This window comes from Vespa crabro, chromosome 16, assembly GCF_910589235.1.
Source record: "Vespa crabro chromosome 16, iyVesCrab1.2, whole genome shotgun sequence".
NCBI classification, from domain to species: Eukaryota; Metazoa; Arthropoda; class Insecta; order Hymenoptera; family Vespidae; genus Vespa; species Vespa crabro.
The window spans coordinates 3,501,279-3,526,278 of NC_060970.1; the positions used below are offsets into that span (position 1 = coordinate 3,501,279).

The window sequence follows — 25,000 nt, forward strand, 5'->3', positions numbered from 1 at the left end:
CTCTCTCTCTCTCTCTCTCTCTCTCTCTCTTTCTCCTTTTTTCTTAACATCCAAGAGAGCACGACGACACTCGTTTCTCCTCCTACTTCCCAATTCTCGTTTCCTCTTTAAATTTTTCTTTCATATATAATTATTATTTTTCATACAATTTCCCAATGAAATTCTACTCTATTATTTCGTATTATTATTATTATTATTATTATTATTATTATTATTATTATTATTGTTGTTGTTGTTGTTGTTGTTATTATTGTTATTATTGTTTCATTTTTTATTTTCATTTTCATATTTTTATACTTGTTTTTATATTTATATATTGTTCATTATTATCATCGTTAATTTTTCTTTTTTGCATATTGAAAAAATTATTATTACATTTTTCAAACATACTCGATAAACGTATTATTAGTATTGGAATATAAAAATGATCGTCCTTTTATTTAGATACAAAGGATAAAATTTTTATATTATTTATCGACACGACTTTGGAGTAATTAAAAAAAAAAAAAAAAATAATAATAATAATAATAACGGTAAAACTGCAATTAGCATAAATATAAAAGACGATTGATTGAAAATAAAATATTGTAAATATAAATGTTTGATATTATTAGAGATCTTAATTGTAACTTTTTAAAGAAAAGGAAAAAAAATGGAGGAAAACAAAAAAAAAAAGGAGAAAAATGAAAGAAAAAGAAAAATAATACAATTAAAATAAACGATATAAACACGACGAAAAAAAAAAAAAAAAAAAAAAATAATAATAATAATAATAAAATTAATCATTGATTAAAATATTGAAACTTTTCAATGGAAAATAATCAAATATAAAATTCCAAATTATAATATTATTTATTGATGCAATCTTATAATTATTAAAATATAAACTGAATAAACAAACAAACAAACAAATAAAAAATAAATATAATGGACACAACCCACACATACACACACACACACACACGTATACAGACAGTGACAGGCAGACAAAGAAAATATTATTAAATTGATGAATAATCTTGTGTCGAAATTTTAATGTCAATCTAAAAAAAAAAAAGAAAAAAAGAAAAAAAAAAAGAAAAAAAGTAATCGAATGCTATAAGAAAAATAAAGAAAAAAGAAAAAAGAAAAAAAAGTTACGTTTCTAAACAAGGACTAGATATTTATAGTAACCATATGATAACAGGATTAGATTCGACTTACAATGGAAGCAACTTACATACGTAAATTTGAGATAGGTGACACTAACAAGGTAATCGAGTTTTGTATCTGCAATGTAATCTTACTTCTTGTAACTCTACTCTCATTTCTTCGAAATGGAATAATCCAAAAGGGGTCAATGTTTACGACGGCCCTGTTGTAATCATTTCAACATGTCACGATTAATTAATCAGAATGAAAACGAAGGATTTAATTTGTTGATAGAATAATTATTTAGATACATTAGATAATAAAAAAAAGAAAGAAAGGAAAGGCCAAACAGAGAGAGAGAGAGAGAGAGAGAGAGAGAGAGAGAGAGAGAGAGAGAGAGGGAGAGAAATAATTCCTTCTTTTTCCTTACATTCATTGACATTTTTTCTAACAATTTTCTTTTCTTTTTTTTTATTTTTATTATTTTTTTTATTCTTTTTTTGTTTTTTTTTTTTTTTTTTTGATCTAATAATTAAACAAAAGCAAACAAAACAGAACGATTTATATTCATGTGATTTATATTAAATATCATTTTTTATTAATTAATCAATCGAACGGCCAATTTTAATGATATCGTAATTAATAATATTCATTCATAAATTTTTCTTGTTTTTATTATTACTAAATAATAAGCTTAATAGTTTTTCTATTTTTTTTTTTCTTTTTTTTTTTTTTTTATTTATTTATTCTTTTTATTTACAATCGGATATTTTCTCCTAGAATTTGCGGATATTTTACATTTGGAGAATAATTCTGCTGTACTTGGAAAGGTTTTTAAAAAGAAGAAAAAAAAAAAAAAAAAAGGGGAAAAAAAAGTACAAAAAAAAAAAAGAAAGGAAAAAAATGAATCTCCCAATGCAGAGTTGAAAGTATTTTTAGTCCTACGAACACACGCCGTCGGCTTTCTTTTATCCATCTAGGGGGGAGGGACTCACGTAGGGACTCGACGGCAAAAACAAATGTATTCCGATATAGATTTCTAAAAAAAAAAAAAAAAAAGAAAAAAAACCTCACCCTAATGTTTTCTAATGCTTTGATCGTTATAATCCTATTTTAAAATTGTTTTTTTTTTTTTTTTTTTTATATAATGTATATATATACACAATATATATACATACACACACACACGTTTGTTCTTTCGTTCTTCTCAAATATTATTTTTAAATTTCTATAACAGTATGATGAAGGCATTAAAAAGAAGAAAAAAATTTCATTCATTTGAATAAATCGATTATTTAAAAAAGTAAAAAAAAAAAAAAAAAGAAAGAAAGAAAGAAAGAAAGAAAGAAAAAGAAAGAGAAGAAAGACTGCAGAATTTCGAATAAGTAATTTTCTTTTTTTGTAATAAATAAATAAATAAATAAATAATTTTTTTCTTAAAGAAAATATGAAAATCTTTCATTCGAAAGTAATTTATAAAAATTCTATTTTAAAATATGTATATATGTACGCAAGTATGCACGCACACACATCAATTGAAGGCATTCACGCATTTCTATTAATTAATTTTCTAATTGAATGATCGTACACGTGTTCGGTATCTTAAAAAAAAATAAAATAAAAAGAAAAAAAAAGGAACGAACGAATCTTTCAATGAAACAACATAGAAAAAAAAAAAGAAAAATAAAAGAAAGAAAAATATTTCCAATTGACATAAGCGATCAAAAAATAAAAAAAGAAAAAAGAAAAAAAAGAAAAGAAATGGAAAATATAAAAAAAAACAAAACAAAAATAAGAAACGACGAAAAGAGTAACGTTAATATCGTAAATGGAAAAGGATAAAGAATAGAGAGAGAAAGAGAGAGAGAGAGAGAGAGAGAGAGAGAGAGAGAGAGAGAAAAGAAATGAGAAGAAAAAGCTTAGAAACATTTAGATAGAGTAATAAGTTATGATAGGGTATGAAGAAGTATACTATATGCAAGTTTATATTGAATGTTTAATAAAGACAGGTCAAATGGAGTCAACAGTGCAGCTGTGTCTATTAACAATAGGATCAAAATGGTTTCCTTGATTCATTATCGCTATTATTTAAAAACACGTTTCTTCTATTTACTATACTCTTCCGTATTTTTGCTTTGTCCTTTGACAAACGTCGTTTTACACCGTCATAGATTCATTTTTCTTAATTGAAACGTCACTTAGCGAGGATGTACGTACATACGCACATACACACACACACACACACTTACATACACACGTACACACATATGTACACACGTACACACATACACGCACACGTGCGCGATTTTTTTCTCTTTTCTTCTTTTTTTTTCTTCTTTTTTTCTTTTTCTTTTTTTTTTTTTTTTTTTTTTAATTGATACTCTTTGTTAAATGCCTCCCGACATGAACCGAGAGTTAAATTCTCGGCTACGATTTCCAACAATGAAATTTATTAATTTCTATTCATGGATAAACGCATTCGTCGTCGTTGAAAGTTTGTTTACATAATGATTATTCTCTTTTTATACGATTAAATTTTTTTCTTGAAAACAATCGATTTAAAAGAAAAAAAAAAGGAAAAAGGAAGAAAAAACTTTTCTCAACTTACATGTCATATTTAAAATGTGAACGATGATTTTTGAATTAATAAGAATTAATTGAATGAATAAATGTTAAAAAAAATTAATATAAAAATAATAGTAATAATAATAAATAAATAAATAAATAAATAAATAAATGGAATAGATAAATTTATACGAATTTGATTAAAAGCATACGGCTAATGTATTAAAAAAAAAAAAAAAAAAAAAAAAAAAAAAAGAAAAAGAAAAGAAGGAAACAAAAAATAAATAGAACGAAGCATAGCGAAGTATTATTGTGAATTATTAAAAGAATGATTGAATATTTAATGACAAAAAAAAAAGAAAAAAACCAATCGTTTTCATCTCGCTTCTACATTTTCTCTTTTCTCCCCTCCCTGGCCCCCCCCCTCATCCTTTTCATCTTATAGATATTTGTATGTAAAAAAAAAAAAAAAAAAAAAAAAAAACAACCCCAAAAAAAAGGAAAATAAAAAAAGAGAATTGTTATTAATGATTACAGAACGAGATGAAACTAGTCGCCTGAATAGAATCGAAGACTATCACCGGTCGGAGGATATTAAAACGTGCAAGGGTGAGTTTTCTTTGCTTTAAAAAAAATAACAAAACAAAACAAAACAAACTAACGAACGAACGAACGAACGAACGAACAAAGAATGAAAGAGAAATAAAAAGGAAAAAAAAAAAAAAAAAAAAAAAGAAAAATGATTATTACGATCATTGATTAAGGAACTATTTAAGAAAACGAGCCCGAACGATATTACCCTGCTTTAGTAGCTTACAATAACGAGCAACTTGATTGTAGCATTACGCCTTTATATATACATGTAACACACACACACACACACACACATATACGCATATATATATATATATATATTATTATTATTATTATTATACTCATATATATATATATATATATATATATATATATATATATATATATATATATATATATACGATTATTCGATTATTACCGAAGCCTCAAGCGTGTTATTAAATTATTGACGAGAGAGAGAGAGAGAGAGAGAGAGAGAGTGAAGGGAGGAAGAGAGAGAGAGAGAGAGAGAGAGAGTGAAGGGAGGAAGAGAGAGAGAGAGAGAGAGAGGGATCACAGAGCAAACAACGTTTGTTTCGAGATAATTTCGATGGATCGAAATTACTCCCTTTACTGATCACGATGGGAGAACGCCTGAACCTACCACTTTCAATTGTAAAATTAAATCTAAATTGTTCGTATAAATAATCATTGATATAATAAAAATTAAATTCTTACCTTATCGGGGGAATTTGTTTAAATTAAATTAAATTCAATTGAATTGAATTGAATTGAATTGATTAAGCAAAAGGAAAAAATATAAGACGAAAGGAATTTGAAAATTTTTCACAAATGGAAATTAATTGGAGAATAATAAGGAACGTTTGTAATTAAATATTTAACATTGAAGAAAGTAAAAAAAAGAAAAGAAAAAAAAAAGAAAAATAAAAATAAAAAGATACGAGGATCAGGAAGAAAAATGTAAATATGAAAAATCTGTAATCGAAAGTTCAAAATACAAAAGGCAAAAAAGCAAAGAAGAAGAAGAAGAAGAAGAAGAAGAAGAAAAGAAAGATAAAAAGAATAGAAAGAGAGAAAAGAAGAAGAAAAAAGAAAAAAAAAGAAAAAAAAGAAAAATTACGAAAATCAGCAAAGAAAATAAAGAGAATTGAAGAAAGAAAAAAAAAACAAAGACAAAAAAAAAACAAAAAACAAATCGTAAAGAATGATTATAATTCGATCAAATTTTTCAATCGTATATAACAAAATGATATTATTATATTGCTCATCGATCGAAATAAAATTAGATAGAGATCGAACTCGTCCAATCTACTAAAATGTCAGATGATCGTTCAAGCGGGATATCGGGCCCGTAACAATGGCGTCAAGCCACAAATAGTTTACCGATTTACGAGCCTCGCCGTCCTTCGGATTTGCCCGGTGAAAGTAACCAAGAATTCGCCCTCGATCGTGTTGCGAACTTCACATTGAGATCCTCTCACGGCGTGTCACGAACTTGCACGAGAACACGCTTAAGAAATCGATACGATCCTTATATACTAATCATTTCGATCCTTAGATCATGATCATCGAGAATATCCTTCGTTAGATCTTAATCTTTCTTTCTCTCTTTCTCTGTCTCTCTCTCTCTCTCTCTCTCTCTCTCTCTTTGTTTTATTTCTTTTTGTTTTTTAAATTGAAAAATTAAAACATCGATAAGGATCTATGGATAGATCTCGATTGAAATTTGACCAGAAAAAAAAAAAGAAAAAAAAATTCTAAATCCTAATTCGTCCTTAGGATATTTTTACGTTTGTTTGGATATTAGTTTAAGAAAAAAAAAAAAAAAAAAAAAGAAAAAGAAAGAAAAGAAAACAAACGAACAAAGTGCAAATTAAATATCAGCGTAATCGTTTAATTGATCTATAGTAATAGATCACTCGATCGAATTCGAAATTTTTTTAATTCTACTTTTAGATACGTCTTTGAATGTTTACCGATGATGATTTAGTGATTAGTGAGAGAGAGAAAAAAAAAAAAGAGAAAAGAAATGTAAATTGAACGTTAAATTAGATGACGATTAGATGATAGAATTGACGAGGATCTATAGATCAAATTGGAAATCATTCGAAAATCTTTATTATTATTTACGTTTTGAAAAATAAAATTCAAAAAAAAAAAGAAAAAGTAAATAAATAAATAAAAACATGATCAATGTCATTCGAAAGCCCTTGATCATTTCGTTTTTGAAAAAAAAAGAAAAAAAGAAGAATAATTTAGAAGAAAAATAGATCCTCCTCAAAATTATTACGCAAAAATTGTGAGAATAAATAAAATAAAAAAAAAAAAAAAGAAAAAGAAGATCGATCGATCTACGAAATAATCGATTAGGATCATTCGACAAACTTTAATCCCTTAATATTTCCGAAAGAAACAAATAGAAAAACAATAAATTTGTCCTCCGATAAAAAAAAAAAAAAAAAAAAAAAAAAAAAAAAAAATACCAAATGCATTCAAAACAAAAACAAAAGGAAAAAAGAAGAAGAGAAACGAGAAAAAGAAAAGCGTGAAGGAAAGAAAAATATGGAAAGGATCGATCGATGGATCTTGAAGAAGAATAATCGATCAAGATCACAAACAAAATTTTATTTCAATTATTCCAATGGTATAATAAATAGAAAAATGATTGAACTAATCGTTGAATTTGTTGATGATTTAATTTTGATAAATTATTTTGCCAATTGAATCGACGAAGGAAGAAAAAGAAGAAAAAAAAAAAAAAAGAAAGGAAAAGCATCGACCGATCCGATCGATCGATTGATTTATTCGATCGACAAAGATTGAAGTACGAAAAAGATTTAGCCTAATCGAGAGAAAGAGACTGTGTACGCTCCCACGAAGAAAGGAACGTCATCGATACCTCGAGGCACGTAGAACAACGGAGTCGTTTTGTACTCCTTTCCAAATGTTTCCGCATTCTCCAATCTTATATCTGACTTTCCGCGCGGAATATTCGCCGCTTACGTCACACCTTTTCTCCTCTATCGATCATTATTTTAATTTCGAAAATAACAACAATTTTAACAATAACATAATATTATCCCGTCAATATTTAAAACGATAATGGATCTTAAGTTGATCGTAATAATTCGTTTGTGTGTGTATGTGTGTGTGTGTGTTTGTGTATTTGTGTATATATGTGTGTGTGTGCGTGTTTGTGAGAGCGAATGTAAAATGTAATGATTTAATTTGTTGAATGATTTTTTTTAATTATTAATAATTATATATATATATATATTTTTTTTTCTTTTCGATTTTTTTAAATAATTAATAATTATATATATATATATATTTTTTTTTCTTTTCGATTTTTTAAATAATTAATAATTATAATTTTCTTTCTACTCATTCATTTATTCATTCATTTATTTATTTATTTATTTATTTATTTAAATGTTTTTTTTAAATAATTACGAAAAAAAGATTCATCCACCTTTCTATTTATTTCCTTTGAAATATGAAATTAGAATGATCAAGCTTTCAAGAATGATTTCGATCGATTTTCTAAATTCATCGATCGATTTCTTTCTTTCTATTCTCGATCTTTCCTTTCTTTCGTTATCCTACAAATCGCTTACGTACGATCCAAATTGTGTTTCAATTCGTTCGTTTTATCTTTTTTTATTTTTTATACCTTGATTATTTAACCATAATAGATTTATATCAAAATAATATAGAAATAATAAATGGATACATTTAATTAATTGAAATTATACGAAAAATATATAAAATCAGATCAATTTATTTTTTATTATCTACACGTAACGATTATTATTATTATTATTAGTAGTAGTAATAGTAATAGTAGTAGTAGTTGTAGTGGTATTGTTAGAATCAATTTTTCGAAAAAAAGAAAAAAAGAAAAAAATTATCAAACGTCACAAGAACAATCTCAAAATCGACATATCATTCGAACAGCTGATACAATAATTACTGAAATAAAATCCATTTATTCTTTTCTAAACAATTAAATGTTACCAATTATTATTTTACGTTTAATTAAAAAAAAAAAAAAAAAAAAAAGAAAAAGAAAAAACAGTAAAAGAACAGAAAAAAAGGAAAACAAAAAAGAAAAAAAGGAAAATAAAAATAAAAAGTGATTATAAATAATACAAACTATGTCGATCGTCAGAAAAGAACTTGATCGATCATCAGCTGATTATAAGAAAAAAAAAGAAAAAGAAAAAGAAAAAGAAAAGAAACGAGAAAGAAAAAGAAACAAAAATACAAAAATCAGATGTAATCTAATCGACATAGATTCAATTAAAAATTTATTATGTTTCCACTTATATATACGTATATATATATACAGAGAGAGAGAGAGAGAGAGAGAGAGACAGAGAGAAAGAGAGAAAGAGAGAAAGAGAGAAAGAGAGAGATAGACAGAGAGAGAGAGAGATCCCGAGATAAGAAAAACAAAGCTTATAATTAACTTGGAAGTTGGATCGAGGAAATTCTGATAGATCGTTTCGTTAAACTTTGATCGTTCCTCGTGTTGGTAAACATTGAGATACCATTTGCCGAAAGAGGTTAAGATAAGAGTGTTATCTGATAACTAGTTTACAAGGTATTCTTACGACCTTGCCAACACATTACGTTCTCTTTCTCTCTCTCTCTCTCTCTCTCTCTCTCTCTCTCTCAAATATGATAAATCTTTTCTGACGTAATACCATTATAAATTTCTTCTTTTTTTTTTTTTTTTTGGTGCCCTCCAAGAATTTAATTTCTACACTAAATTACGTCAAATTTCTTATCAAATTATAAAAAGCGTTCAAATAAATTCAATTTCTTTCTAATCATCCATTAACATAATCCGAAATGATATTATATTATAATAATCCATTAAAAATTAATTCTAATCATTTAAATCTTCCTCGATATTTAATAGATTTCTTTTTCTAATTTTATTCCATTTTTTATTTGATCAATTACACGAAAAATCTGTTCTGTTATTATTATCATTAATAATAACAATTGATAATAATAGTAATAATAATAATAATAATAAATTGATAAAACCGAGAGTATCGAGCATAGCTCAAAAAAAAAAAAAAAAAAAAAGAAAAAAATTACGATCGATCTAATCCCATTGAAAGTTTCGTTTTATATAAAAAAATAAAAAAATAAAAAAATAAAAGAATAAAAAAAAAGAAAGAAAAAAAAATGAAAAAAATAAGAAAAAAAGAAACAGGAAAATAATCTACGAATATAAATTAATATTACGTTAGTTAAAAATTAATGAACTATAGTAATTAAATAATTATATAAATTAATATATGAAAGTTAAATGAATTCATTCGATCTAACGAATTGACAAAAATTTTTATTGAAAATAACATTAATAATAATAACAATAATAATAATAAATTTAATTCAATTGATTTTCAATGAAATTAACGAATTCGTGCGATCTGGTCAATTCGATTTATATACATAATCGAGACGTTATATTTAATTAAAAACGAACGTGAAATTAGTTAAAGAATTAAAACAAAGAAAAAGAAAAAGAAAAAAATAAGGACTCGCTTAAATTTAATGTTAATAAAAAAAATACTAATAGAGAGACAGACAGAGAGAGTCAGAGTGAGAGAGAGAGAGAGAGAGAGAGAGAGAGAGAGAGAGAGAGAGAGAGAAAGAGAATTCCTCTTTAATAATAAATTAATTCGATTTATAACATTTTATGATATCTTGTTATCTAAAAACATCAAGCATATATATATATATATATATATATATATATATATATATATTATATACATATATATATATATATATATACATACGTAGAAGTCAATCTACAGTTACAAACATATACTTATGTCCTCTGTTATCTCGCGAGAACGCAAATGCTCGGAATGCGAGACATAAAAATCACGTTTGCTATGCAAAAACATTCGTGAGACTCTGACGACGATAGTCTCTCGTATATATTTTAAATTCGTATCACATTGCGTCGTGTTCTTTTCGTGAAGGAAAAAGAAAAAAAAAAAAAAAGAAGGAAAAAAAAATAGCCAAGTCGACGATTAAAAAAAAAGAAAAAAAAGAAGAAAAAAAAAACAGAGAAAAAAGGAAATAAAAAACGAGAGAAATATATTGGAGGAAGGCTTAGACAGCAGCAGGTGGGTCAAAAGTTCTCGTACGTTATTATTCGTATAATCGAATAAAATTAATCCTCTTAAGAAAATCCCGTTAATTGCTTGGCAAATTTAATTCATAAAAATCAAATTTGTAGTCTTGTAATCTGAAAACGAAAAAAAGAAAGGAAGAAGAAGGAGAAGAAGTAGAACGGTATAATTAATCTTTAATAATTGTAAATTAATATAAAAAAAAGTTTTGATTCTGTTTATACTTCTATAAACTTTATTAATATTACATGATCGTTAATTATATAATATCACGAATGAATCAAAATTAAATAAACATATATATATATATATATATATTACAAGATAATAATAATATAATTAAAATTGGATTAAAAATATAATTTAAAAAAAGAAATAAAATTGGATTATATCGGGATCGAATTTTTGAACAAGATAAAATAATAATAATAATAATAATAATAATAATAGTTACGAGGACAACGATAACAGTAATAATAATAATAATAATAATGATGATAATAAATCAATCTAACAAGATTTTTCGTTTATGGCGATCGAGAATCGATCGAAATCAATTGAAAAATCATTAAAAAATATCTATACAAGTTTTTCTACTCATTTTTGTATCATCTCTTTCTTTAGGTGAATTCGATTGACCAATGAAAAAAAAAAAAAGAAAAAAAAAAAAAAAAAAAAAGAAAAAAAGAAAGAGAGATGATAACATTAAATCGATAGAAAGTTGCGACATATTGCGTTACATTTTCTAATCTGCAAAATACTTACAATAATACATTTAAAACGTAGCAAACGATGTAATTTATAGTCGATGACTAATCGATGATCGTTAGACTGGAATATGTAGAAAAAAGAAAAAAAAAAGAAAACAAAAAGAAAACAAAAGAAAAGAAGAGATGCCATTAAATGACGTAGCACGAATGACATTACGTTCCTATTACTATCATCGATTAGTATAGTTTTTATTTCGACGAATCCAACGATCTATTATTATTTTACATTAATTTATCAATTATTATTGAAATATTATACTATTTATTATCATTATTATTATTATTATATTAATTATAAAAATATTTATTATTATCAATTATCGATTATTATTTATCATTATTTTTATGTTATGGAAAATAAATTTCATTATATTTATACATTTAAAATTATATTTATAATTATATATAATTATATTGTTATAATAATATTAATATTGATATATAATATAATAATTAATAAATGATATAATTAATATACAATTAATATATTATATAAAAAAATAATAAATAATATAGTATGCAATAATATAATTATATATATATATATATATATATAAATATAATTATATTAATTTACATTAATTAATATCATATCATAAATGTCTAATCATTATATTATGGATATTAATATTATTATTATAAATGACAAATCATTATTATTATAAAAATTAAAAAGAAAAAAGTTCTTATTTTTAAATTCGACAATTTAATTTCAAAGACCAAAATACTCTTATTTCTCTTTCTCTCTCTCTCTCTCTCTCTCTCTCTCAAACATAAAAAATATATATACACAGTGATGAATTGAGTCATACACTTCGCATTGTTAACACATTCGCCAAAGATTAATAATACTACCTTGAAACGAGTAAACACATGATACTAAGGTGCATAATCGAACTCGTTATTTTCAACGATTGAGCAGTAATAACGTCTCGAACAAGAATTGTGATCGATGTTACGATAAGGGAAGACAAAAAAAAAATATAAAAAGAGAAAAAAAAGAGAGAGAGAGAGAGAGAGAGAGAGGAAAGGAAACGGTGGGAAAAAAAAAAAAAAGAAAAAGATGGAAAAGAAAAAGAAAACAGAACGCTAAGGTGGTATCTCTAAATGAGTCGATGTTGTATTATCATTGATGATTTCATCCTGTGTTCGACTATCTCTCTCTTGCAATTCTTTTTTTTTTCTTTTTTTTTTTTTTTTCTTTTTTTTTTTATCACGTCAGTTGTAACGCGAACCTTAACTGAGCGCGTTTCTCTTACGTACGCTTTGCAAATTATATTATTATTAATCGAACCTTTACGTTTATAAACGTTTAACGTTTAACGTCGGTGTTAATTATTTACAACGTTCTTTCCTACGTTTCTTCCACAATTTTTTTCTTTTTTTTTTTTCTTTCTTTTTTTTTTTTTCTTAATTAAAACGTAAAAATGTTTCAAGATCGTTGTTATGCCGATATCGTTTCAAAACACGATATATTTTATTCTCGCACGAAATCACATTTTGGTGACGATATTTTTCGTATGAAATCGCGATTTGTAGACTTTGGGGATATCTAAAAAAAATTTTCTACCAAATACAACGGTACTCGTTAAAAATTGTTATTAACCAAGTTAAAGAAAAAAAGGCAAAAAAAGAGAGAGAGAGAGAGAGAGAGAGAAAACAAAAAGAAGAAGAACAGATAAATGTAATACATATTTGCAAAAAATTAATTATCCTTAATAACTTGTGAATACAGTAATAATTATTGAAAATAAAAATATCACGATTCTAAACTATTTCTTTGTTAATAATAATTATTTAATTAAAACGTTCAAATGTTTATTTAATTATTTTTGTGAAAAGTAAAATTTCTGACGTACGTTGAACAAAAAAGAAAAAAAAAAAAAAAGAAAAAAGAAGAAGAAGAAAAGAAAAAGAAAATTTATATTTAAATCAAATTATATTTAATGCAAACGAACACATAATTGTTGAAAATTAGATTTTAATCGTTTTTAAAGTATTACTTTAATCAATTTATACATCATCTTGACGATAAATCATTGTGTGTGTGTGTATGTATGTGTGTGTGTGTGTGTGTGTGTGTGTGTGTGTGTGTATTGTGTGCATACACGTCTGATAAATAAATCTTGACCTTTTTAAAAATGATTTATCACAATTAATACAGTTAACATTCTCAAGAGGGTAAACTTAACGGGCAATAACTTTCGATTAAACCTATAAATCTATCTGATAAATAAAATAAAATAAAATAAAGTAAAATAAAATACGAGGAATTAAATAAAAAATAAAAAAAAAATAAATAAAATGAGATGAAATATCAAAAGATAAAAAAAAGGATAAAAAGGAAAAGTGAGAGTGAAAAATTAAAAAAAAATCATGCTATTACGAAGAAAATTAAAATAAAGATTAAAATTAACATTAAAAGTCTAATTGGAATTAAATCGAATTAAATTGAGGAGGAAAGAAAATAGAGAGGGTGGTGGGCGGAGGGGGGTGGGAGGAGGAGGAGGAGGTTGGGAAAAAAAATAGGAAAAAAAGGAAGAAGAACGAATGAAATAATAGATATAAATGAATAAGAAAATTAAAATTAATAGAAAATGAAGTAACAAATTAAAAGTGATATAATAAAAGGGAAGAAAAAGTTTTTAACTCGGAGATAATTTATCTGATGGATATATAGAAATGAAGATTTGACGATAAAATATAATAAAATCGCAAATGTAATAAAATGTAACGATGAATTAAAATTGTTATTAAAGTGATAAGTTGAAATGTTAAAATAATTAACGTTGTGATAGAAAAGTAAAGAAAATTAAATAGAAAGAAAGAAAAGAAAGAGAGAAAGAGAGAGAGAGAGAGAGAGAGAGAGAGAGAGAGATACAGAAAAAAAAGAAAAAAAAAAAGAAGAAGAAGAAGAAGAAGAAGGAAGGAAGGAAAAAAAATTACAAACAGTGAAGATAAAAGAAAGTGATAAAAAAAGAAAAAATAGTAAACGAAAAAGGCGAATAACAACAACAACAACAACAATAACAACGAAGAAGAAGAAGAAGATTAACAAAAATAAAGAATACAAAAATTAATAGAAAAGAGACGAAAGGAAAAAAGTAAGAAGTTCGTAGAGACGCGAACCAGCACTCTTCTCCTCGACATATTCTCTCTCTCTCTCTCTCTCTCTCTCTCTGTCTCTCTCTCTCTGTTCCTCTCTCTCTCTCTGTCCCTCTCACTCTCTCTCTATCATTTGAACGGAAAGGAACGGCCGATGGTTGTGCTAACCACGGAAGCTGGCCTCGAGGAGCAATGTCGTCCAGTCTTACGAGAGCCTTCTTGCCGGTAAGAACGAGTCCTCTCCCTTTTCCTCCTCCTCCTCCTCAATCACTCTCTCTCTCTCTCTCTCTCTCTCTTTTCCTCTCTCTCTCTCTTTCTCTCTTCTTCGTGTTTGGTCCCTCTGCGAGCTATCCCTAACAACGACAGTCGACTTGGACACCATCAGCAACCAGTCTCTCTATCTCTATCTCTCTCTCTCTCTCTCTCTCTCTCTCTCTCTCTCTCTCTCTCTCTCTTTCTCTCATATATATATATATATATATCTTTCTCTCTGTCCAACAACTTTAGAGAGAATGCCTAAAACTTTAAAGAAATTCTTTAGAATTTTCTAAGACCTGTTCTTTTATTTGTCCTGTTCTTCTCAAAAAAAAAAAAAAGAAAAAAAATAGAAAAAAAAAGGAAAAAAAATTGAATTTTTTTGCTCCTTCGTTTTTTTCCCCCACCGCACTCCACTCCCCCCCCCAACCACCACCACCACCACCACCTCCACCCCTTTCATTTTAATATCTGTTTTCTCGTTTTCTTGTTTCTTTTTCTTTTCTTTTTTCCTTTTTTTTCTTTTCATCTTCCTCCTTCTTCCTCTTCAACTTTGATCTTCATCTTTAATCATCATCATCATCATCATCATCATATTTCATCTTTATCCTTGTCTTTTAAGACAATCGCCATCAATATCATAGTTCTCAAGTGAATATTATAAAGCATGCGCTACAGGAACATTGTCCCAAAGGTAATGCTCTCTCTATCTAATCGCATTCTAAAAAAGGGATTTGAAAAAGTTTGACCTTCGTGCTTGTGTGTGCCCCGTGTATTTGTGTATATGTGTGTGTATGTGTATGTGCGTGTGTGTGTTTGTTCGTACATGTGCAAGAAACAAAAAGAGAGATAGACAGATAGATAAATAGATAGATAGATAGATAGAGAGAGAGAGAGAGAGAGAGAGAGAGAGAGAACTTTGACGCGAACTTTGTGCTAAAACGTGAACTCTGTGGTGACAAAAGAAAGAAAGAAGGAAAAAGGAAAGAAATTGAAAAAAGAAAGAGAAAAATGAACAAATAAAAAAAAGTATATTAAATTGAAAGATGAAAAAAAAAAAAAAGAGGAAGAAGAAGTAGTAAAGCACACTCGACCGATTACATTTTGACATTTTATTTTTTATTCATTCGTTTATATTTTCTATTCTCTCTTTACTTTCTTCTCTTTCACATTTTATTAAAGACATTATTTTACATCTCCTTTCCTACTTTATCCCAATCCTTCGTCGTTCCCAAATTTGATTTCCATTTTTCTTTTCCATTTTCTTGATTATTTTCATTCGAAATCTCTTTCCTGGGGTTTTTCCTTTTTTTCTTTTTTTTTTTTTTCTTTTCTTTTTCCTTCATCAAATCAAATTCTCAAACATGATTCCACAGAAATTGATTATTGTAAACAGATAATAGTTCGTGGTCGCATCTCTTTATTCTTTTTCTCTCTCTCTCTCTCTCTCTATCTATCTATCTCTCTATCTCGTGCGCGCGCGCGTTCTTCAAGGTCAAAGTTCTACCAAGATCATAGAACGATCGTCGCGCGATCGATAATAATCGATCGATCATCGATATTATTGCAGACGTGTGAAAGTTTCAAGAGATCATTTCTCGTTCTAACGAATGTTCGTTGCTTTTCCTTTTTTCTTTTTTCTTTTTTTTTTTTCTTTTCTTTTTGATAAAATACACGCATATAAGGTTTCGGTGTTTCAATTATTTGAAAAAAAAAAAAATAAAAAAAAGAAAAAAGAGAGAGAGAGAGAGAGAGAGAAAAAAAAAATATATCCCTCGAGCAAAGAAAATATTATTAAATTATTTCATTGTATATAATTCTTCCAATCCCATTCAAAAATCAATTACTTTTCGTAATTAAATTTTTATTAAATCAAAAATATTCCTTTCATCGAGCTACGATATATAACAAAATTAAAAGGTTTTATTGAACCTGTTCGAAAAGAAACATTTCATTTTGCGCAATCTCGTAATAAATGGAAGAGAGATGAATACGTTAATAACGTTAGTACGTACGAACGTTTTCTAAGAACTTAGAATGCTTTTAACGAGATAAGTATAAAGTGCGTTAATGAACGAGAAAAAGAGAGGCAGAGAGATAGAAAGAGATAGAAAAAGAACGAGCTAGAGAGAGAGAGAGAGAGAGAGAGAGAGAGAGAGAGAGAGAGAGAGAGAGAGAGAGGAGATGGATGATAAATATGTCTACGTCGAATACTCTCAAATACTTTGCGCTTCGACGAATCGCCTGGCACTGATCATGACGCGAATTACGTATACACATTTATTTCAAACAAACTTCACTTTACTATCATTTATATAAAACTATATGCACATACATATCGTTATATATATATATATATATATATATATATATATATATGCTCGCGCGTATCACGAATATGGAAGAAAAATAATCGACGTTTGTATTATGAAAAAGTAATGCCGTCGTAATTATCCATGTAGTCTGTTTTTTTCTCTCGTTGGTAAAATTTTTTTCAAAAGAGAAAAACGAAAGAAAAAGGAAAGAAAGAAAAAAATAAAAAAAAAGTATATATATATATATATATATATATATATATATATATATATATATATATATATATTGGAATTAAGAAAAAAAAAGATAAACACGAAAAAATAATTTCTTTTATCATTATCATCACCATCATCATCATCATCATCATCATCATCATCATTATTATTATTATTATTATTATTGTTATATAAAAAAAAAAAAGAAAGAGAAAGAAACTATTCAAACTCTCATTTATTATTATTATTATTATTATTATTATTATTATTATTATTATTATTATTATTATTATTATTATTATTATTATTATTATTATTATAACAAAAATATAGCCGCATAGCTCTCGATTTAATTTTCGAATGAAAATAATCCATATAATCCTAATAATAATAATAATAATAATAATAATAATAATAATAATAATAATAATAATAATAATAATCAAAAAAAAAAACATAAAAAAGAAACAGAAAAAGAAATAAAAATCGAAGAAAGTTTTCCTCTCGTATGTGAAATTCGCAAACGTCTTGCATTCGTCTCTCCTATGAAAAAGAGAACTTGCATAGGAATTAATGTAAATACATATATACATATGTACATACATGCATACATATATATATATATATACACGGTGACGCACGTTGTCCCTGATATCGGTACAAATATGGTCCGATCGGCCGTTCACACGAATGCACACCCCCTGTATATATATACATACATACATACATACATACACACCTTACATACACACATACATACATACATTCATACTAACAGAACACACATATCTCATTTTAATCATTGACGTTAACGCACCGCGTTCCTGCACTCTCTTATACGCATACATATCGATCGCTTAAAAATAAAACAAAAAAAAAAGAAAAGAGCGAGAGAGAGCGAGCGAGCGAGCGAGAGAGATAGAGAGAGAGAGAGAGAGAGAGAGAAAAAAACAAACCTATGTTTTCGTTCGAACGCATTCGGAAAATGCATTACTTTTACCAAGGAATTTCTTTGAATTAACCAACCAACCCAACCAACCGATCAACCAATCAACCGATCAACTAACCAATCAAGCACGATAAAAGAAAAAAAAAAAAACAAAACAAAAAACAACAAAAAATGCATAATACATTCTGCATTAAAACGCTTTTATTATTTATTGACTTATTAGTTTATGCGTTGTGATTAATTCTTTCACGATTATTATCATAATATCATAGCTGGAGTAATACGATAGTTGTTCATTCGAAAATTTTTACATAAAATTAGATATTAACGTTGCATATAACTTTCATTATTTTTTCATCTCTCTTTTTTTTCTTTTTTTTTTTTTTTTTTTTTTTCTTTTTCCTTTTCTCTTTTTCGTTCCTCAATCGAAATGCATATTTCGTCGAGTAACGATCGACGTGTTATTTCTTTTTTCTTTTTTCTTTTTTCTTGTCGAGTATCGCACGAGATTTAATTTTGATCGAGTTTAACACGATCATTTGATTTAATCGATCATTACAACACGACGACGTCGTCTTTAAATGAATTATTTGAAATATTCAAATTATTATCATGAAAATTATTGCGAAAATATCGGATCGAAGGTTTCCTTCCGACGAGGACGAAAGAAAGAAAAAAAAACAAAAAAAGCTCGGACGTTTAAATGAGTACAGGACAACGAAGAAAGAAAAGAAAAAGAGAGAGAGAGAGAGAGAGAGAGAGAGAGAGAGAGAGACGAAGAAACAACAAAGGAAAAAAAAAGCAGTGGAACGAAAGATAAACGGGCCCCGTTAAAATGTAACATAAACTCGTTCTTCGATCTTTCAAAAGTCATCTTGAGCAAAAAGAAAAGAAAAAAAAGAAAAAAAAAAAAAGAAAAAGAAAGAGACCAAACAAAAAAAAAAAAAAAAGAAAAAAGAAAGATTTCGTAATGATACAAATCCTTCTCCTTCTATCTTTCTTTTTTTTTTTTTCTTTCGTTCCTTCGAAAGAAAAAAATGAAAACAAAAAAGAAAAGAGAAAAAAGAAAAAGGACGAAAGAGAGAACGAAAGAAAGAAAGAAAGAAAGAAAGAAAAAAAAATTCCGGCTTCTCCGATTCGCGATTAAAAAGGCTTTAACGCTCTCCACGAAGACGCGTGTCCTTCGTAGTTCGCACAGCCATCTTTGGCCAAAGTGGGAAGGGCATTTTACTCCTTCCATTATTCCATCCTTCGTTTATTCGCTTACCTGACTTGCTTCCTTTACTTGTTTGCTTCCTCCTTGCTTTACTTGCTTGCTTGCTTGCTTACTTGTTTACTTACTTGCTTACTTGCTTATTTACTTGCTTGTTTGCTTGCTTGCTTGCTTGCTTGCTTGCTTGCTTGCTTGCTTATTTACTTACTTACTTGGCTTGTGCTCGCTTGCGAAGAACTCGATTCGCAGTTAAAAGCGAATCGTAGGAAGGATTCCCAGGAATGCGAAGATGATAATGCACCGTTAGTTTGCTAATAGCTCGTCTGTACCATCAGGCTCTCTTTGTCACACCTCTTTCTCTCTCTCTCTCTCTCTCTTTCTATCTCTCTCTTTCTATCTCTCTTTCTGTCTCTCTCTCTCTCTCTTTCTGATACTCGTATCCTTTTCTGATACGTACATACACACGTAGAGAGAGAGAGAGAGAGAGAGAGAGAGAGAGATGATAAAATTTTTATCCTTTCAATATTCTGAGAACCAGGAAATATCACAGCTTCAGAATGTTTATCTCTTAAAATCGTTCGATCGAATCGTACGATCATTTCATAACGGACCTATCCAAGTTTATCGATCTTTATTCGATTATTATTATTATTATTATTATTATTATTATTATTATTATTATTATTATTATACTTTTGGAATTTCTCTTCCTTGTTCCTACGTCCCTTTTCCTTTACTCTCTTATCTGATCTTTGATTTATTGATTCAGAATTATTCAAAACTACTTTTTGCGTTTCCCTTGAAACGCCAAATCGTTTCCAATAATGCCAACTGAAATTCTTGAATAGTACGACGATTGATAAGGGATCGTCTTGAGATTACTCAAAAGGTCGAAAGTTTTTTCTTTTTCTTTCTTCTCCTGTTTTTTTTTTTTTTTTTTTTTTGTTTGTTCGTTTTGTTTTGTTTTTAATCAATCATCAAAAAATTTTTCTTCCCCTTTTTTTTTCTTTTTTTTTTTTTTTGTTCTTTCTTTCTTCCACCATGTCTATCGTAATTTTATTAATTTTAACCAATGGACAAATCAAAAAGAAAAGAAAGAAAGAAAGAAAGAAAAAAGAAAAAAAAGAAAAAAGGAGAACATTCGAAAGTAGTCCTTAAAAAAAAAAAAAGTAGAAATTAATTCTTAAAAACTTTCTAAGAATTTTTGTGCATTGAACGTTAATAAAATTCGAACGATTTGTGTTAATTCGATGAAGCGAAAATTTCTGAGAATACTACCTACACATAAATCACAGCCTACGCTTTTAAAATATTATACTTATATACATATATACATATACATACATACATACATACATACATACATACATACATACATACATACATACATACATACATACATACATACATACATACATACATATTATATATATATATATATATATATATATATATATATATGTATATGTATATATTTTAATCGTTTCTCTCCTTTCAGATTCGGTAAATGATAGAATGGATAATTGTGGAGGCGGTCAACGGCTGCCCCCAGATGGGGACGAGTTTCCTGCAGCATATCAAGAATTTGCTAATGATAACGCAACCCAACTCGAATACAGATTTCCAACGAATTCATCGACAACTACTATAACGAGCACTACCACGTCCCCGATGGCAACTACAATGACGATGAACAATAACAACAACAACAACAACAGCAACAACAACAATAATAATAATAATAATAATAATAATAATAATAATAATAATAATAATAACAACAACAACAACAATAACACAGAAAACAATAGTTTTCGTTTGTACGAAAATGATAAAAAATCGTTCGCAGTTAAAGACAATTTCAAAGTGCTCACGAACGACAGCAACAACGTTGTCGGTTCGAGGAGCGATAAAAATAATTATTTTGAATCGGGATTGGATGAAAAATCTGGAAATAGAAATTTCTCCAATCCGATAGGTCATAACAGTCAATCCGAAATGGTATCAACGATTACGAACGGAGAGACAATATTGATTTCGGAAAAGAAAATTGAAATAGCTGCGTATTATCATAAAGATCTACCAACGATCGAGACGGAGATAAAAATTCGTACCGAGGAAATTTCTAACGAAGTTCCACCACCATTACCATTAACAGGTTTAACGATTGAAATTTTATTATTTTGTCAGTAATTTTCTTTTATCTTTTTGAATTAAATCCTCTTGGATCCTAATTATATAATAATTAGAAAGATGTTATATAAGATAACGATAATTATTTCATTATTTATTGATTTAATTTTTAATTTTAGGTCCACCTAAATTGGAACAAACGAGTTCACAGGGTAGAAGTAATAATATCATTGATCATCAACAATCATCGAAAAAGTTTTCATTGAACGTTGATCCATGGAGACAGGACGACAAATCTGAACGATCGGTCAGAGATAAGATTGCAATGTTCTCATCGCAAAGTAGCTTGGATGCACCTTTGTTTCCTAACAATGCGATAAACATATCAAATGTAACCAGTAATGTTAGGAAATTGTCGAAATATAAATCGAGCGAGGACGTATGTAACGATGATAAAACGTCGAATCAAAAGGAAAGGATTTCATTCTTTTCTGATAGAACTCAAAGTTCCTTCGATCTTACCGATTCTTCCAAATGTTTTTCCCAAGAAATTGTTACACCCTGTAACAAGAGATATCCTGGTAATAACAAATTGACGACGACTACGATGACGGCAGGTACGGGGATGGGAGTGGCGACTGTATCACCATCATCATCATCATCATCGTCGTCGTCATCGTCATCGTCATCGTCACCACCACCAGTACCACAAAAACCAACGATGACGATGACTACTACAAATGATACAAACAATTATCTTACATCGTTAACAACAAAATCATATTCCACCACGTCTGGTACAATCCCATCCTCCCCTGATAATAATATACAATGTACAACGAAATTATATTCATCGTTATTGAACAATCAAATATCCATTAATCCAATTAAAACAACGTCTACGCCAATTTTAACTCGTGCAACAAGTTTCTCAGGATCAAGTTCATTCGCACAAGAACGTACATCGATTAACAATGTTGATGTTATTAATTGTAACAATCAAGTGTCAAGAACGAATTCCTTGGCATCAACTTTTAGAAGGAACAGCGAAGATATGAGAAGAACCAGTTTGAATCAATTGATCGAACAGAGAAGACGATCTATCTCAAAGTTACGCGGTTTGGTGATTCCCGAAAAGGAAACTGTAACTATCGAACAGCCGATCGTTGATTTGCCAGAGATTAAATCACGTAACTCCATATTACTCAGTCAGGTTGGTCTAAAGAATAAAATACACAAAAAAAAAAGAAAAAAAAAGAAAAAAAAAGAGAGAATAAAGATCATTAATAATATTGATTGATTATTACATTATTATGATATTGTGATTATATATTTATATATATACATAATTGTTTTTTTTTTTTTTCTTTCTTAATTTTGCAGTTACCTAAAGCAAATATACAGGACAAATGGGGATCGCAAAGTTCTATAGCAAGTAATACAAGTTCAGCGAGTGTCCCGTTAAAGGCTACGACATCTTTCAAAATGCCAGCACCTCAGATAAATTCAAAATATTCGCCAGCTTTTAAAAGGAAAAGCTTAACGGTATATGGTTCATCCGGTAATACGATTAATTCTTCCGCTTATACGACGAAAAATTCACAAGGAAATAATCCAATTGTAAATGCTGGAGGTAATAATAATATATCGGAACCTCCTAAAAGTTTAGAAAGTATTTGTAGCCCGACGAGAAGCGATTATAGTTTTGAATTTCTATCGGCGAATAATTCGCCGGACGTTTTACGTGGCAGATCGAGAATAAATGGACCGAGAAAAACGCGTAATGATTATGACGATTCCGACAATGATTCGGCAGTTAGTAGCTCTCAGAGTAGTATATCACGTGGTTTCAGTCCACCAATGTCACCTGTTCCATCGGAAAGATCAACGGTATCATCTGAAAGATCATACGTTTCAACGGAATTGAATTATCAACGTCGTTCATTCATCATAGATACCTCGAATAAAGCTTATGTTAAGACTGAAAATGAAACGATAAATAATACGGAACAATATAATGCCAGAGGAAATATTCTCAATAACGAAAGAACATACGTCTCGTCGGAAAGATCATCATCGTCTAGCAGTAGTAGTACCAGTTCTAATCCACGTTCACCTCAGCCAATAGATAATACAGCGAGAAATTCACAAATTCCTCAAAGGCAAACATTGAGAAGATCAAATAGTACAGAAACGAATTGTAGTACCTCGTCGACCTTGACATCGGGTTCACAGGCCAGCGCTGAATCTTTATCAAGAAGAGTACTCAAGCCGCAAAGCGTTGAAGCGATAAATAGAAAAAATATATTGGCAAGTGCAAGATGTAGAAGTGGTAGAGACTTGAATGGTTCACCATTAATCCAAAGAAAATTTACCGACGAAGAGGAAACAAATCCTGAAAATAGTGGAACCATCAGAAGGAAAAATAATCCTAACAATGGTGTCCAAGTTAAACAGGATATTAAAATAGCTTATATTGAAGTTACCGATTCTTTCTTAGAGGATGATGATCAATTACAGAAAAAAATCGAAGAACCTAAATTGCCACCTAAAAGAACCATCATTACACCGGCCGTGAGACCACCAAAATCAGAAATGTTGGAACCTTCTAACGATTTGAAGAAATGGGTTAGAGCAGAGGCAAAAGCTTTGGCTAGATCGGCGGCAGAAGAGAAGTTAGTTAATACGATGGAAAAGGTCAATCCGGTGACCTTGAAAAGTCAAACTGTATCACGTGGTACAACGAACGAATACAATTCCAATGATATAGCCTTGAAAAATAGACCTGTTCAAAAGGAAACCGAAGAAATTTCACAAGAAACTATGAAACAGAGGTGTAAAGTTGTTTCACCAATAAAAAAGACGCAGGATGATCAAAATGATCTATTGACTATTCTAACAACTAGAAGTAGATCAAGATCGGCTATACATGTCGACGATGTTAGTTTTGGTAGATCAAAAAGTCAAATGAGCTTAGAGGACATATTAAGTGCAAAGGTAGAAAGTCCATCTCCAAAATTGTTAAGAACGCAAAGTATCGAAGGTAGAACAGAAAATGGAAGTGGTCTGTCGTCGCAAAGACCTTTTTCAGAATCAAGAGACATTAATCGTTTTAACAAAAAGACATCAACGAATACTAATGATACCTGGCGAGAGGATAAAACGTTCATCTCAAAGATTCCAACGTTAGGTAGATCAAGGATCTTTGATAACAATGACGATACAGAAATAACAGAAAAATTAAAGAGCAATACGTCAAAGATACCAACTGCTAGAAGTTTAGGTAGACGTAGCGTCAGTGTGACAGACATGAAAAAGGCCTTGGATAAAATTGATGCTACAACAAATGGTCAAAATCAACAACAGGTAACACCAGTTTCGTCTCACAATCGATTTCCAAGTTTGGACAGTAGCATTGATGAGAATGTATCATCGATCGGAACGGAAACGGACACTGAAAGATTTTGTAGCGAACAATTTGGTAGTATAAGTTCATTGGCTAGCAGTACAAGTTTAATTTCACAACAGGAATTAGCTCAGCTCGTAGAAGAAGCTAGCTTAGAGGAAGCTCGTTGTGCTCATGACGTTAT

General features: G+C 28.5%; 1 protein-coding gene across 3 annotated transcripts in view; it reads left to right on the forward strand.

The window, feature by feature from the left end:
- The window catches only part of LOC124429925 (probable serine/threonine-protein kinase DDB_G0282963), a 69,402-nt gene that overhangs the window by 42,680 nt on the left and 1,722 nt on the right, over positions 1-25,000 (forward strand). For 2 of the 3 annotated variants that reach the window (XM_046975805.1, XM_046975807.1), the window contains 4 exons: positions 4,234-4,305; positions 20,776-21,435; positions 21,590-22,623; positions 22,794-25,000. The exon at positions 22,794-25,000 is cut by the window's right edge and continues 317 nt beyond it. In XM_046975805.1, coding sequence (XP_046831761.1) covers positions 4,234-4,305; positions 20,776-21,435; positions 21,590-22,623; positions 22,794-25,000 — 3,973 coding nt within the window. The remainder of the gene's footprint in view (positions 1-4,233; positions 4,306-20,775; positions 21,436-21,589; positions 22,624-22,793) is intronic. The other variant, XM_046975806.1, reaches the window with a different exon arrangement.